The 16745-nt window shown below is 41.4% G+C and overlaps 1 protein-coding gene across 3 annotated transcripts in view; it reads left to right on the forward strand.

Moving 5' to 3' along the window:
• The window catches only part of THADA (THADA armadillo repeat containing), a 291641-nt gene that overhangs the window by 149270 nt on the left and 125626 nt on the right, over positions 1–16745 (forward strand). For all 3 annotated transcript variants that reach the window (XM_033125139.1, XM_033125141.1, XM_033125140.1), the window contains exon 29: positions 12600–12768. In XM_033125139.1, the coding sequence (XP_032981030.1) occupies positions 12600–12768 (169 nt within the window). The remainder of the gene's footprint in view (positions 1–12599; positions 12769–16745) is intronic.

Below are 16745 nucleotides of genomic sequence, written 5' to 3' on the forward strand. Positions count from 1 at the left end.
CCAATTATTTTCCAAAGTGATTGTCCCATTCTGTATTCACACCAGCAGAGGATGTGCATTCCCGTAGTTCCATATGCTACCCGACACTTGGTAGGCTCGGTTTTTTAAATTTTAGTCTTTCTAGTGAGTATGTAGTGGTATCTCATTGTGGTTTCAATTTGAACTTCCCCGATGACTAAGGATGTTGAGCATCTTTACATATATTTATTTGCCATCCATACATCTTTGTTGCTGAAGTGTTGGTTCAAAGTTTGACCCAATCTTTTTATTGAGTTGTTTTCTTATCATTTGGAATATATTCTGGACTCAAATCAAAAGGTTATTCTGTTAGGCATAGATTCGTTTATTTCCCTGGCGTGTAGAACCAGGAAAACAAATTTAAGTTGCAGCAAGAAAGTATAATTAGATGTAAGGAAGTACTTTCTGACTGTGACACTAATGTGGGCATTGAGGCAACCAAAGGAGGATGTAAAACTTTCCCTGAAGGTATTTAAAAATAGGGCTGGCAGTTGTCTGTTTGGATGCTGTTGGCATGCTGATGTATGACTCAATTTACCTAATTGTAGTCTTCATTTGAGAAAAGACTCTTCCCTGGGGCGGCAGGTCTGTTGCTCACATCCCACTATTCCTTGCTCTGTTTTTTAGGCCCCAAAAAGTGCAAGTTCTTGGAATTTTAATTTTCCATGTACTTTATGGTCCTTTTAAAATTGCTTCTTTCTGATTTTAGCTTGAAGTGTTGTTATGAAACCTGAGGAGGGTGATTCAGGGTCATTAATTAGCTTTAGCAAAAACAAATTGGCAATCTCTGGAAAGTAATCAAATTAAAAGAAACGCTCAAATTTCTCTCATCCTGCAGTAGCACAAATCATTGTTTTAGCTGATAGTATTGGGTAGATTAATTTACTCTCTGTAGAGGTAAAATAATTAACTAGATTCTAGAGAAGAGGTTCTACATGATTAAAGGAGTTGGGGTTGTTTTAGCCTGCGGAAGGGAAGAGTGAGGGGTGACTTAATGACAGGATTCCAATATAGTTAATGAAGGGTTTTCCTGTGTGTAGAAAACACTGGTCATTTGTTCTCCTGCTCCAGAGAGGCTCAAACTAGAGAAAATTGGCTCCAACCATAGAATGATGAGTGTGGTTAGTGTTAGGCATAAAACTTTTATTATAGGCATCGCTATTACTATGAGATTAACCGATGCAACAAATCAAGAGAGGTCATAAAGATATTTTAAAATAAAAAGATAGCTACATCTGCTTGGAATGTTTAAATGTCCATTGAAGGGAACCTTAGAGGTCGCTTATTCTAATCTCCTTTTGGAAATAGGATGTGAAAGGGCATTATGTAACTCGCCTGCGGCCAGATTGCTAGATACTAATATTTTAACTCCAGGATGTTTTAAAAGTAGTCTCACTTACGACGCACCGCAGGGACCATGTAAGCGGTTCTGCTTCACAGATTTTACTCCTCCAAAGTAGTCACTTAAAGCTGATTGACTATGTGTATTATTTTTTTCCTAAGCCCATGAAAATCCTACCAGTATACTGACCTGCATATGTCTCTTCTTGTCATTAAAAACATTAGATTTTTATTCTTGGACATTTTGAACTTGTCCCTAGATAAATACTATACTTTGAAAGACTATTGGTGATTTAACCCGAGGTGATCCATATTGATAGAGGACAGCAGAGGACACTGTCACAGTTTTGGGGGAGCCTGTCCCAGTCTAATATGGGGTTCTTCATAAACCTTTCGTTAATGGCTATACTACAATGACTGCGATTTGGTAGACCACTTCGGGTTAGTTATTATATCCTGGTGACTAATTTGCCTTCCTTAAAGGTTAACACCTTATAAAATTTTAGGTTTTGTTAAACACTAGTTAGAGCATTAGGAAATATATGTAGGTCACCAAGTCATTGTGTATGGGATCTGCAAATATGAGTTCTAACCGTTGGAATTAGGGGCATACATTGCTTATAAAGCCTTGCACATCCATCACTGCAATAGAAAGGAGTTGCACAACCTTCTTGATTTGATTGTGGTTACTTTTATTTGGTGGCTCGTCGTTCTGTATATGTTCGCAACTAGATCATTGAGAGCAAAAACTTACATATGTTTATATGTTTATTTCAAAGGGTTTATGTGAGTCCTAAAAAGGAGATAAAATATTTGAAACTACCTAGCATATTGCCTTACGTCTAGCAGACACTCAGTAAATGTTCCTCCTACTTTCCCTTCCTTTTTTCTTCCTTGGGTTTTAGCATGGGTATTGGAATCTTTCAGCAATGTAACAAATACTTGTCAAAAGAGAAGTAAATAAAATTGTTCACATTTAAAAGTGTTTATTTTAAAATTACCGTCAGTGTATGTTGAGCACTCATTTAACTCAGAGGATGGTTAGATGTTATGAGATTTTAATATCTTTTCAGAAACAGTCACCTGAAGGTCAAGTTCTGTTGGTCCAAGAAAAATTTACTCAGCATCTATGATTTATCCAGCTAGTCTTGGGCTAGATCTAGGGTGCTTTTTGAATGCCAGACTGAGGAATTTGTATTAAATGTGGCAATAGAAAGCTATTGTAGATCCTGGAACATTTGAAAGCTAAAAATAAACAAACAAAAAAAACCTTTTAAAAATGGGACCAAAAAAAATTCTTTTCCAAACCTTCTCCCTAAAATACGTATATACCAGCGGTGCCGCAAAAATGTACATACATTTTAAGAGACGTTATCTGTGCTCAAGCAGTAATTCACCATAATCAGAAGTGTCTAGACCCTGATGGTAACCACTTTGAGCACCTCTTGTAATTGCAGAAGTCAAACGTGACTTGTATTCATCTTCAGTTATCAGTATATATTGAGTATTACAATTAATACAGTTTTCTTCCTCTCTTAAAATGTGTACACATTTTTTTGACACCCCCTGTATATCAGGGTAAAAAGAAGAGGGTCAATTCTCTCTACACCTTTGTGTAGTTTTTTAAATTGACCACCCAGTCCTGGGAACTAAAAACCACTCACTGTAAATATGGAACCACATGCTCTAAAGGTTAATGGAGTGAGTTTCAACTGTAGGAAATCACTTTGAGAACTTCGGCTTCAAGCCATCCCCACAAGGAGACCCAGTATGTTCAGGACTGTGTTTTCTGACCCACCTGCTACCGGCAAGGACAGGAGAAGAAGACAAGCTGAGCTGAGGCCAGGTATTCCGTTCAACCCCTTTAAAGCGTCTGAATGTGTTCATAGTTTGGTCTTTTGTGGAGCCAGAGCAGAAACAATGCGAGGGCTTTGGCTGCTGAGAGGAAGGTACAGCTCTTTCACTCAGTCTGCACAAGCTGCAGCCCTCAGCTCCTGCCCTACTCTCAGCTTATCCCAGCCCGACCGCCCTGAGGGTAGGTCCAGAATGCTTTTCCAGCTGGCCAAGAGGAGACCAGAGGACCAGTATGTGGCTTGTTGATCCAGGGTCAGAGAGAAAACCACAGATGGACTGGGAATGATGATCGTGCCAAAATTTCAAACTAAATCTAGTGGTTATTTTCATTGTTTAGGAAAGTTTTATACTGTGTATGTTAGACATTTGTGTTTTTTCACTTTATAGTACTCCGTTTTAAAGACTGAACTTAATGACTCCCTTTTAACCTCTAGAGTTTCCAAAGTCCTCGTATTTATGCTGCTATAAAGTCTTTTCCATGATTTTCTAAGTCAGGAAAGAATCATTGTTAAGATATACCACATTTCAGTGCTCCAAAGGAAAAAAATCCTTCTTTCCAGCTGTCTAGACAATTTGGTTAGAATCTGGAAAATTCAGTTTCAAATTGTATTTGTTATTGTCTAGGCAAAAAATAATGAAAGAATGAAATGAAATTTCAGATGAAATATAATCTTCAACTTCCTCCCTATATTTTGATATCAGCAAGTAACCAGGGATTAGTATCCAGAAATCACGCAGCCTTTCATTTATTTAAGACATGTTTGTAATTCTAAATAATTAAAGAGCCTTATTCAAAGAGCTTTTTAAAGTAAGTGGCACGCGGGATACCTTCCCCCGTTCCTGTCGGAAAATGCCCTCGCCTTATTTTCTAACACTAAAAGAGATGGTATGAGTGCGAGTAGCCATTGCGTCCCTGACCCCGTGTCTTTGCCATGTGACCGTGTGCTGTGAGCAGTTCTTACAGGGGCAAGTGGAGGGACATGCAAGTGATGGAGGCCAATTCCCAGCTCCTGGCAGCTGCCATTTTCACCACTTTGAGATGAAACAGCCTGTGGCTGGTCAGCCTGGTAAAACGCCTTGGTGACTTGGAGGCAGAGTAGATGCCTTAATAGGATGCGTCTTCTCAGGCTTAGGCTTTGGTTGGCCTGTCCCAGGCGGTTACACACTGCAGTTTTCAGATGCTCTCTTGTGACTTATTATTGTTGGCATTTCTTCATAAAAATATTTTGTAAAACGGTTTTAACGTGTTGGTTAGAGTTAATTTGTAAAAAGCAATTACTGCTTTGAGCTGCCCAGTAATAGACATTTCAACTAAACGTTCTACCTGCAGACCCATATATATATATTTTTTGTCCATGAAAGCTGGAAATGTGCAGTTTTTCACTTAGCTACTGTCTACTCTTCTTATTTTCCCCTCAGGACCCAAACCAAGGATTTTTAAAAAGTCAAACTTCAGAAATCCTGGACCCATTACCCTTCCAAGAAATATATTTGAATAAAGAAATCCATGAGCTGTGCAGAGGGCAAGGTTACAGTAAATGCAACTTCTAAGTGTTAGTGGTTTGAGTTGCAGGAAGAGGAACAAGAAGTGCAGGTGGTGGTAGGTCCTTTGATGGACTGAAAATTGGTAAAGGAAGGACACGAAGAGGCTCTGGCCACCTTGATGGGCACTGAACTCACCTGAGAATGTGGAAAAAGGGCTCTAGGAATGCCAGGTCTGTAACAAAAACATTTAATCGTCACAGGACACGATGAAATGTCTGCTTTTCAAATTCACTGGTACATACTTTTTTTTTTTTTTTTTTAGTGGTTTCTCTCTTTTATGCATGCACGCATACCCACACATGTACATGTCTCCTGAAGGCAAGATTTGAAACCAAGAACAACATACAATAAAAAGGAAAAAGACATCTTTGGAGAAACAGCATTAGAATTGACAGAAAATAGAATCTGGGCCCTGGACCTGAAGCATAAAGGTCGCACACTCAGTTGGCCCCAAAGAAACTCAGTCTACCTTCTCTCCTTTCCAGCTCTTTCGCTGGGGAGGAGCAGGGGTAGGCTTTTGTGAGCACTTGAAGCCTGGCGGTACAGCAAGACTCTGTGTCCTCAGCTAGTTGTTCAGAGAACACTAGAGAGTTTGTACATGCATGTGAAGCTTTTAAGTTTGAAAGTTATTCCACCTACGAGGTTCAATAATAGCTGCCATTTGTTGATCACTAACTTACAGGCATTCTGTTTTATATGCATTATCTCATTTAAGCATCATAACAGCCCTGTGAGGTCATTATTCTCCCCCATTTTTTAGAAGATAAAAGCTTAGGACGTTCACTGACCTGTCCAAGGTCACACACTAGTAAGTGACAGGACTTGGATTGAAACTTAGGTCTGCTGGATTGCAGAACATTTTCTTCACTCCTGTCCTATGTGCTCTATTATTTGTAACTATAGAGACTCTGTTTCTGCTCTAAAGATCATTGGGTCTAGCCAACGTGCTGCCTGAGGGCTACTGTGGAAAAGGCAAATGACATGTATCCCCTGCTGCGACAGATCGAAATGTGCAATGGCAGTGACAAGGTACGGGGAAGAAAGTTGACTAATTCTGGAACGGAAGAGGCGCAATAATATTTTTGCCAAAAATGTGATCCCTGAGCAGAGTTCAGAGGATGAAGAGCAGTTTCCAAAACGTAAAATGGTGAAAGGACACTCATTCCAGTGAGAGTGAACTGCAGTGTGCAAGGTACTAAGGATGAAACAGTGGTTGGTGTGACAAAACATATAGAAAAATTAAAAAAAATATATCTAGTATAACCTGAGGCCTCAGCCTCCTCCTTCTCACCCAGCCTTCAGAGATACCCTGAAAGGTAAGGTTGTCTCAGCTTTTAAGATCGTCATTCCCCAAGAACAGACGGCTGTATGAGAAACAGGTCATAATGGCAGGGCATTTGTGGGTAAATGTAGCGAGGGGCTTGGAGGTAGGTCAGACATAGCTTCTTCAGACTCAGTCTAGCTGCCAAGATGCTAATCCCTTGGTCAAGCCAGGGCATCTAGAGAAAGTGGGCGATCATTTTCATCAGCACCAGAGGTTTGGGGGCTTCCGTTTTGTACAAGGTACAGCTTGATCTCTGGAAAGTGAGGATCGGGACTGGATCTGGGTTTGGGAATGCAGAAGAAGTGGGGGAACATGAATTATGTCAGTGGGAGAGACTGGAAAGAGATACTGGCTGGATCCTGAAGCCATTCTGAGACTTTTATGAAGATTTTCACACTGGTTCTTGTGAAATGGGGACTCACTTGGGGCCGTTGGGCCTTAGAATCCTCTCAGTTCAAAGCTACCTCCCCCCACATTGCCTGGAAATGTTCTCTCAGCCATTCTGCCGCCATTTTGCCTTGTTGTGAGGATTCAATGAAGAAATACATGCAAAGCTTTTTTTTTTTTTTTTTTTTTTTTAAAGATTTTATTGGGGAAGGGGAACAGGACTTTATTAGGGAACAGTGTGTACTTCCAGGACTTTTTCCCAAGTCAAGTTGTTGTCCTTTCAATCTTAGTTGTGGAGGGCGCAGCTCAGCTCCAGGTCCAGTTGCCGTTGCTAGTTGCAGGGGGCGCAGCCCACCATCCCTTGGAGTCGAACCGGCAACCTTGTGGTTGAGAGGACGCACTCCAACCAACTGATCCATCCGGAAGCTCAGCGGCAGCTCAGCTCAAGGTGCCATGTTCAATTTTAGTCCAGTTGCCGTTGCTACTTGCAGGGGGCGCAGCCCACCATCCCTTGCAGGGCTCCAGGAATTGAATTGGCAACCTTGTGGTTGAGAGCTTGCGGTCCAAGCAACTGAGCTATCCAGGAAGCAGCTCAGCTCAAGGTACCGTGTTCAATCTTAGTTGCAGGGGGTGGAGCCCACCATCCCTTGTGGGACTCGAGGAATTGAACTGGCAAACTGTGGTTGAGAGCCCACTGGCCCATGTGGGAATCGAACCGGCAGCCTTCGGAGTTAGGAGCATGGAGCTCTAACCGCCTGAGCCACCGGGCCAGCCCCATGCAAAGCCTTTAACACTAAGTCTGGCCCTCTGTAGATGCTCAGTAAATATTAGTTATTATCAGCATCATCTTTATTGTTCGGCTTCATATTCTACCACTTAGAGATGGGTTGGTTCCAGAAGTCATTCATACCTCAATGTGATTAGGTTGAACAGGTTACTTTGGAATCATTTGGCTTTTTCAGGGCTCTGAGGATTTTGAGGCAGCTGTGTTACGAAATCTTAGAAAGACTGAACTTTGCAGGTGGACAGACCCTGACTGCAATGCAGGGTGTGCCACTTGCTAGTTTTATGACCTAAAGGATGTTAGGAAACCTCACTTTCGTCATCTTAAAATTAAGGATGATGATAATGACCTTGTAATGAAGATTTAGTGAAGTAAATACAAGAGGATCTAACGTAGGTAGGCAGTCTTGGCACACAGTAGTCATTTAATAAACCTCAGTTCCCTTCCTTCTGACTGGATGCACTGAGGAGCAGTTTGAGTTCACGGAGGGAAAAGCACAGTCTGGGGAGGGCACCTCTTTCTTGCCAAACCCAAATGTTCTTTCTGCCTGAGCCCACTTAGTCACAGCTGGACCATGATCTCCCGGCCTACCCACCCCGCTTTCTTGGTGTGCCGCCTCAGAAGTAAGCCTGCGTTTACTTCTCACGGCTCTGCAAAGCAGTGGCTGACTGGCCCTGTCTTTCCTCCTAGACTGTAGGTTCCCTGTGGCCTGGGCAGCGACTTTTCTGTCTGATTCTCTGGTGTCTAACCCAGTACATCCTCGTGTTAGGCCCTCAGTAGATGTTTCCGTACCTAACTTACAGGGACGGGGGAGCAGAGACAGTCTGAGTGATGTCCAGCCACTTACCTAGGAAAGCTTTCAGGAAAACTGGACCAGATTCTGAGGGTAAATAGAAGAGGGAAACACCTGGGGAAAAGTTTAGCCACCACTGTGAAACTACATGAAATGGGGTGATGAACTCAGAAGGGTGGTCTTTCCCTGCTCAGAATACTCTCAGGGATCTCCAGGGTTCCTGGAAGCCCAAAGGTGTGTATCACTCTCACTTGAAAGTCCTTTATGTCCTCCAGAAAGCCATTCAACTAGTCACCCCTGCTGCTCTTTTTCTGTGCCATTCGATACCCGTGTGCGTCTCGTGGGTACTCCTGATTTGTGAGCGTGAGGTTATCTGTCTGGCTCCCGCTCTAAGCCGGCAGTTCCCTGAGAGCAGTGTCCTAGTTCTCCATCTCCATCTCTCTAAAGCAGAGCACATACCTGACAGTTACGCTGTGTGCAAAGGAACGCCTGGAGATTCTAGACTGGGATCTGGGAAACGCTGCGCCGAGGGTTTTGGGTGTGCGTCATGAACCTCCTAAAACTATATGGGAAATTGAGTGTATATATTCATAAATATGTTTCTCTGGTGAGAGAGTCCACAGTTTATAGGAGATTCCAAAATGTTTTCATGATCCTACAAATGTTAAAAAAAAAAATCCAATATTCTCATTTAGATATTTTCTACATACTTGTAAATTAAAGCTTGTGTTTTTATTAGCTGGGAGATATATTTGTGCTCCCTCGATTGCCAGGTGTGAACTGCCGCTTAGAATAGTCCATGAGCGCCATCTTGGAGCCACGGATGCCGGTTCCCGCTGGACGCTGCTGCTTGCACATCCCGGAGGGTCCACTTAGCCTTTCTGAGCTTTGTTTTATTTTTTTATCTGTGAATTTAGGTTTCTAATGTCCTCATGTCCTACAGGAATGCTGCGTAGTAAAGAGATAATGGGTGTGCACGCATTTTATAAACTGTCAAGGTCTGTACAATTGGGGATGCAAGTATGACTGTTAAAAATGTGTCATTTCTCATGTTGCACAGTGTCAAGAATACAGTAGGCAGCAGAGAAATATGTGATTAAAATGACCATGGAATGGGCTTACTGGAGTGAGAGAGCAAGAGGTTTACAGACACTAGTGTCCGTGTATCCCACAGGTCCTGTGGAGGAGCTGGTATCCAGGCGTGGGACACAGCTAGGAGTACTGAGGAAATGATTTTCAGACAATGGTAAAAGATATGACCTTTGAGATTCCAAATCCATTTGCCTTATTTTTCCAGAAGAATTGAAATTCAGAAAAACAGAGGCTGTCTGTCCCACTTCTTTTCAGAAGGGCTTGAGATTCCTCCTCATCACTTTCAGTGGAAGCCAAAAAACAAATATCTTGCCTTCGTATCATGAATTTATTGACTTACACCAGGGTGATCACTTCATAAGGTGTATAAATGTCTAATTACTATGTTGTATACCTGAAACTAATGCAACATTGTATGTCAACTCTAATTGAAAAATAAACTTTAAAAAATGGTACAGCATTCACACCACACAGTCTTAATTCCCTCATTGGGGTCACTTAGTGGCCCGCAGCTCTTAGACTACGGTGAATAGGCGCAGTGCACAAGAAAAACTGTTTTCAAAACACCTTTCTTCTTGGGATGTTTTCATAGACATCGCATCAGGGCACTGGCTATATAGATTATTACCACCACTCTCAGCTCGACGAGACCCAGAGAAGTTCCTATGACTTGTCCAAGTCACAAAACTCAGAGTCCAAAGCAAGAGAAAAATCCAGATGCTCTAATATTCCAGCTTTAGAGCCACTGGCTTCTGTGTTCCTGAAGAGCACCCCTGCTTGATTCTGGCACATTTACGGAATCAAACTAGAAGAGTCTATCCAGGGGGAAGATAGATTTTAGCTTCAAATATATAGTCCACATAGGGCTGAAAAGACTGTGTTTACATCCCCTCACACTCCAGGCCAGATACTTCTGGAGAAAAGCAAAATCTCATCAGACCCCCGCCTTGCCCCTAATTGACAAAACAGTAACCTGGAAATGTTTTTTTGCTTGGTGGTTTGTGTGTGTGTGTGTGTGTGTGTGTGTGTGTGTGTGTGTGTGTGTGTTTTGACTATAATCTATCCTTCCATTTAAGCAATTTGCAATAGAGAGGAGTTTGAAATTACATTTAATTATTGCTGTATAATGAATGTTAATTAAATATTACTTAAAAATAGCCTTCTCTTTTTCTGTAATTGCATTACTTTTTTGAGGAGAGGTTTGTTTTGCTCTTTAACTTGATTGTGCTTTTGGAAAGTACCCTAGTACAGGGTATCCGAAAGCAGAAAATTCTGGCACTTTTCCCACTTTCCATTCTTTCTTCTGTATGGATGCCAGATTCCTTTGGGAAATCATCATTTGTAAAAGGTCAGGAGTAAAAGGAGGGGCGTCCTGTAGTGTACAGTTACTACTAATTAGAAACTAAACATCTGTAACCATGTCAGAGTTATTTGTATTTGAAGAGAAACATTTATACACAAGAGCCCTTTCGGTAACATAAAACACTATAACGCAAAGTGTGTGTGTGTTGGAGGAGTAGGGGACAGACAGAAGGGGAAGCTTCCGACAAATCACTGTGCTGAGTGAGGTCATTTGCTAATTAAATCTCAAAGCATTTTCAGAGTATTTTCTTTTCTCTGTCAAGTGAAGTTTTCTCACTAACCCCCATCACCCCCCATGGGCCAAAGCAAACATTTTACTCCATTTGCCAATTACAGATTAAACATTTAATCTTTTTAAGAAAAAAGTACATGAGAAAATGGGTGAGTTGGCAGGGCCTAGCCAAAGACCACTAGAGAATCTCTAGGTAACTACTGTAACCTTCGCTCTCTGCGTCTTCCCATAATAGGATGTAAGATGAGCTCTTCCCCATCCTGAAAGTGTAGGCTGATTGACCTATTGTATCTCACGGACCTACACGATGAGGGAAAAAAAAAATGACACAATGTTTTGACTTACCTGGTACCTCTTTCTCCTCCTTGCCTACCTCCTCCTCCCTACCTTACTCCCCAGGATGAAATTCTGCTTGGATTATTCTATTTGTACAGAAATTTTATCTGTACTTTTATTGTCATATTAAGATAAATGTCAGTGATACCTCTGGGGTGTTAGAAACATTTCAGCCTTAGGGTTTTTCCTACACATGCTAAGCCTACATGGCCACATAGGCCTAAGGGCTCAGATTTTACCAGTAATTCCTTCTTGGAATACTGATTAATTTGGAAATAAAACAAAAACAAACAAACAAAAACAAGAGCCCATCTCTTTCCCCTGTAGACTCTGCTATCTTCTGATATTTCCCATTCTTGTCTTGGCATCTAAGACATTTCTGCAAGTTGAGTGAATTACTTTTTTAATTGGATGAAAGATCATGAAGTCTTGAGAGTTCTAGTCAAGAACTTCCTCAAGCCAGGACCTACCATATTGGGCTTTCCTCTCAAATAATATCAAATCTGTGAAGGCTCTCAGGTGCACAGTTTGAACAAAATGGTTGTGGACTCGCAGGTGCTGAGCGTTTACAAAGTCGAGGCCCTTAGAGGGTGACCTGCCTTTCCAATGACCTGCGTAGAGTCTCAAGATACCACTTGTCCATGACTTTGACTTATTTAAGAATTGGCTTCTCTTTAAGCTCTTTGGATGTGAGTTAGCCCAGAGGCGAGGATTTTGTGACTGGAGGGTCCATCCCATGTTCTCTTGACGGTAGGTTCAGATTATGTTGTCTGCCATTTATGGCTTGACCCACTTCTCAGTCTTAATCTCCACTGTTATGCAAGAGCCACTACTTCAACCAGACACGTCTACCTTGAGCATTTCTACCCTTGCTTTATAACACCGTCCCTGGTCGAAACAACTGCCTTGTTTCTTTTGGCATTACTTGAATTGTGCTTGCTTTCCGGAGTTCTATCCTCAGAACCACAAACCACAGTTTTATCCTTCAGTAGCCGTAATGTCAAGATCATTTGCTTATCATTTTTCCTGTACTCTCTTGTACTTTTAATCATCTCTTCAAATGTACTTCTCATCTTGCCAACCAGAATATAGGCTCCTCAAAGACGGTCTTGTTTCTCATGGCACTTATCGTGGTGCTTTTATTCTTTGTGAGTGCCCAATAAACAGTTGTTTGATTGTTGAGGTGTAAGCCATTTTTGCCTATGTGTTGTCTTGTTCTCAACTCTTATCTGCATTTATCCCTGTGACAGAATCATAGATATTAATGACATTTATTAGAATAGCAAAGTCACCTTTGGAACTAATGGAAGTGTGTGTGTGTGTGTGTGTGTGTGTGCGTGCGTGCATGCACACACACAAACACACATACACACACCACATCTTTTGGAATAAGGGAATTATAAAAAATATCATCTGGAATAGAACCATGTCAGCTTTGGTGTCCCAGCCAGAACTAGAGAGATCATCAGATACACAAGGGCACAGATGTAAGAGTGAGTATTGAATGGTCTTGTTTTCTATTTCTTCCCAGATGCGGTTGTTCGCCTGTCTACCGCTCCCGTGAAATGGCAGCTCGTGCCTTGGTCCCATTTGTTATGATAGACGAAATCCCTGCCACCATCCAAACTCTGTTGGCCAAACTCCCCAATTGCACTGACCATTGTTTCCGGCAAAACCATATTCACGGGACACTTCTCCAGGTATGTAAAATTACTTTGTGTGACTTGTCAAACACCACAGGATTAAACTTTGGTTGCTCATGTACTGTTAGCAGGTAATGATTTGATGCACAGGCTTTTAATTTTATCCAAAAAACTTTTTCCTATGGCTGAAAGAACAGGTATTTCCTAAGTGTATTTTTTTCATTACATTCATGAATACAGTGTCACACCGTGATTCTCCCAGATCATCTGCTGCTTTAAATCCTATTTTCTGCAGCATGCTTTCCCATTTGTACTTCTCTCTCTGAACCAGGTAAAACTTTGTCTTTTCCATCAAGCATGCCTGCAGAACATTCTAAGCCACTCCCTGTTCAGAGTTAAATCGTGAGCATTCCTTGAATGAGAAGTTAGCCCAAGAAGCACAAGGAGAGTTAGTTATACCTTTTGGGAGTGTGCTCTGCAGCATAATTCCATAGCACCTGGAAATAGCAAACCTACTTTCCAGCTTTCTCTGGGCTGCGAAGGAGACTTTCTATTTTGAAAAAATAGACTTCCTATTGAAATCCCTTTTAAACCCTATAAACTTGGGGGGACGTGGTATTCTGATGTTCACCCTGGTGAAAAGATCTGAGAAGATCTGCTGCGGTCTCTCACCGTGGAGCAGAGCTGGGAGTGGGATTTAAATATCAGGTCATTTTCTGATTTGTGAGCAGAGTTGAGAGACAGCCTTGAGATCCCAATATATGTTAACTTGAGGTCTACACTGCTGACAGGTAAGGCAGTGAGTGTGTAGAGGGGTTAATGGTATGGGACTCTGGAGCTAGACTGTCGGGGTGTCAGGCTCACATCCACCACTCACTGCCTGTACATCTGTGTCGTCAGTTTTGAAAGGAAAATAATGGTGGTGTATACCTCATAGGGATATTTGAAGACTAAATGAATCAATGCATATAAAGTGCTTAGAATAGTACCTGGTACATAATAAGATATAGAGATATAAATAGTTATTATTGTTATGATTAACAGTTTTAATGAGCCTGTACTATAATGAAAATTAATAGTGTTAGTAACTAATTCCCTCTAGATGAGACTACAAATCGACCTATCTTCTGGCCTTCCTTCCTTGGTTGTTTTATACATTCAACAAGTATTTGCTGAATGCCTCTTACCGTATTACTGTGTCACAGTGAAAACTATGACAAATCAGTTCTTACGTTGAAGGAGTCGAGGACGAACTAGACCAAGAAATGGGCAGTCACCATGGAGTGTGCTAAGTGCCAGAGAAGCACGTAGCAGGGACACCTGATTGATCTTGGGGAAGTCAGGGAAAGCTTCCCAGAGAAAGTGATGTCTAAGCAAAGAGCAGAAGTTAGCCAAGCACAGGGAGGAAAACATCTCCCATCCAGAAAGGCTCGGGGGTGGGGTGAGAAGTCAGCCCATCTGGGAATGCAAGTTTGAGCGGGACTGACTGAAGTTCTAGGTTGGCAGAGCTCAAACTGGTCTCCGGATCTCTTTACCCTCTTGGAAGTTGGTGAGGATCCCAAAGAGCTTTTATCTATCAATAGTTCATTAGAAACTGAAACAGAAAATCCTGAAACGCAAGATCTCACAAGCACACATTCCATTAGTCATTAGCGTGATGGCATCATCACATACCTTGTAGCCTCTGGCAAGCTCCACTGTACACTTGTGCGAGAATGAGAATGAAAGAGGAAAGTAATGTCTTAGTGTCATTTTGATAATAGTTTAATCTTGCAGACCTCCTAAAAAAGATTATGCGACCCCCAAGGCTTCCAGACCACATCCTCTGGTCTATGATAGATGCCGTGTGGATCTTTGGTGCTTTCTTCAGTACTAACTCTTCAGCACTCTTCCCCCTTGGTCCTCACTATATCCCTGTCAGGAAGAGAGGATCAGCAGTTATTATCTTGGTTTTAAAGATGGGACCCTGAGGCCCATACAAGTTAGATCTCTTGATTCTGTCAGACTGCTGCTTCTCTGAAGGGAAGGAGCTAGCCATAATGAGTAATGCAGAACAGGCGTTTCAAAGATTCATAGACTATGCATCTGAGTTAGAAGGAAGGCTCAGATTATCAAGGGTGGGGGAGGGATCAGCCATCAGATCTTCTTTATTGAAAATCCACTCTTGGCTGAACTTCGTCAGAAGTGGTGAGGTTGGAATTGCTTCTTTGGCTCTTTCACTAGTTGTACAAATGGGCCTCCCAGCCGAGTTTCCCACACACACCACTAACGGGTCTGGCTCGTGTTTCACCAGTCTGCCCAGCAACAAAACATGGTCATTTGCTCTGTCTCTGGGCTGCCTTTGATATTCTCAAATTTACTTTTTCTGCAACCTAAAATGTGAAACAGGGTGGGAAAGTAAAAACCCTATTACTCTAGGGTGGTTGTGGCTGTTGCTTTTGTTCCTGAGTGTTGGAGTGATGAAGGGCTTGTTGGGAAAAAGAAAAACAACAACGGTATGGTTGCTGGGTATTGTGTTCATGTTTGTCAAACAGATTCTTGTCTTTACCAAGATTGGTTTATACCCTGGTTGAAAAAAAGGAAGTCAAAAGCATGTGAAAATCTTTCTGTCATGTCTATTGGCATGTCTCATCTGTATTGTAATAGTTCTGTTCCAACCTGTTGTTCTTTATGGGAAAACATAAGGGGTTAAGATGGGGAGGGCTCTTTTTCTTTTCTACAGCTTATAGATCCCTTCTCCACATAAAGCTACCTTTGAAACCAGTAAAACGCCTGCACCTGGAAAAGAGATGGTAGGGATTAAAAGGAATGATAATCTCCATGGGACTCTCAGAGCCAGCTAAGTAAATAGAAAATTGTAGCTTTTTCAAAAGCAGGAAATCATTTTGTAATCAGAAAGGCAATTCTTTCACAGAACGTTTTCTTGAATTATACATTTTTACTTCTTTGAAAAATGTTTACATAAATATATCAAACCTCAGAAGTATTTCTATAGTATACCTTAAAAATGAGAAATATGCTGATCTCTGGATTTTCTGGGACCATGGAAGAAAGACTCAAATTATAGGACATGGGAAAAAAAAAAAAAAAAGGAAAGAAAGAACGCCTGGGATTCGTTTCTTAATCATTTTAAAAAACAGAGGTTCATGACTGCAATGTTGAAGTGGATGGAAGTAACGCACATCAGAAAAGGTGAGATTCTGCAGCAGGTTCACAAGAGCCAGTGGTAAATGACATTAAATCTCAATAAAGGCTAGATAAGAACCATGGACATTACCTCATTTGGGAACAACACTGGCAGGGCTACCCTGTCTTTTAAATAGAATTATCCGTCTGTTTTTGTTGCCAAAATTCTGCATGTTGGGGACTTAAGATTCTTACTAGATTACTTATCACTCCCGAGAAATCACATTGGAGTCTAAAAAAGTTCTCTTGTATTGAGGAAGAGTTTGGCCAGCAATCATGAGGAAAGATTTATTCTGATTCTTGGGTACTTAACTCACCCTTTGGTGTTTCATAAGGAAATATAGATGAACCCTACTCTTTATTTAATTGAATTCTTTTATATAGGTAAGGTAAAGTGGGTAGTTGAGGCAATTTGTCTTCTGTTAAAGCAGAAAAATCACTTTTGCATTTTATCTGAACATTCCAGGCAAAGGTATTCCTTTTTCTTCTGTTAACCCAACTAATCACCAAGCTCTTCACATCCCTTTGCTGGTATTAAACATTCTCAGTTTTTACCAGCAGAATCTGTTGAACACTTTTTAAATTATTTTATTCTCCACAAATTTGGAACCTTGATTTCTGCGCTTTTAGAATTCTGAGTCAAAAAATTCCACTTTTCTGGCTGTGGAGCTGAGCAGCAGAGCTGCATACTTGGGTTGACATGAAATATTAGCCAGGGATGGACTTCAGACAGCCTAGGCCCACGCATTTGGAAAGTTTGCCATAAGAGAAGTAAAATGAATATTTTGAGCACCTCCTGTGTTCCACGTGAATTGCATATGTGATTTCATTAATACTCTCAGCAACCC

This window comes from Rhinolophus ferrumequinum, chromosome 13 (assembly GCF_004115265.2).
Source record: "Rhinolophus ferrumequinum isolate MPI-CBG mRhiFer1 chromosome 13, mRhiFer1_v1.p, whole genome shotgun sequence".
Classification (NCBI taxonomy): Eukaryota; Metazoa; Chordata; class Mammalia; order Chiroptera; family Rhinolophidae; genus Rhinolophus; species Rhinolophus ferrumequinum.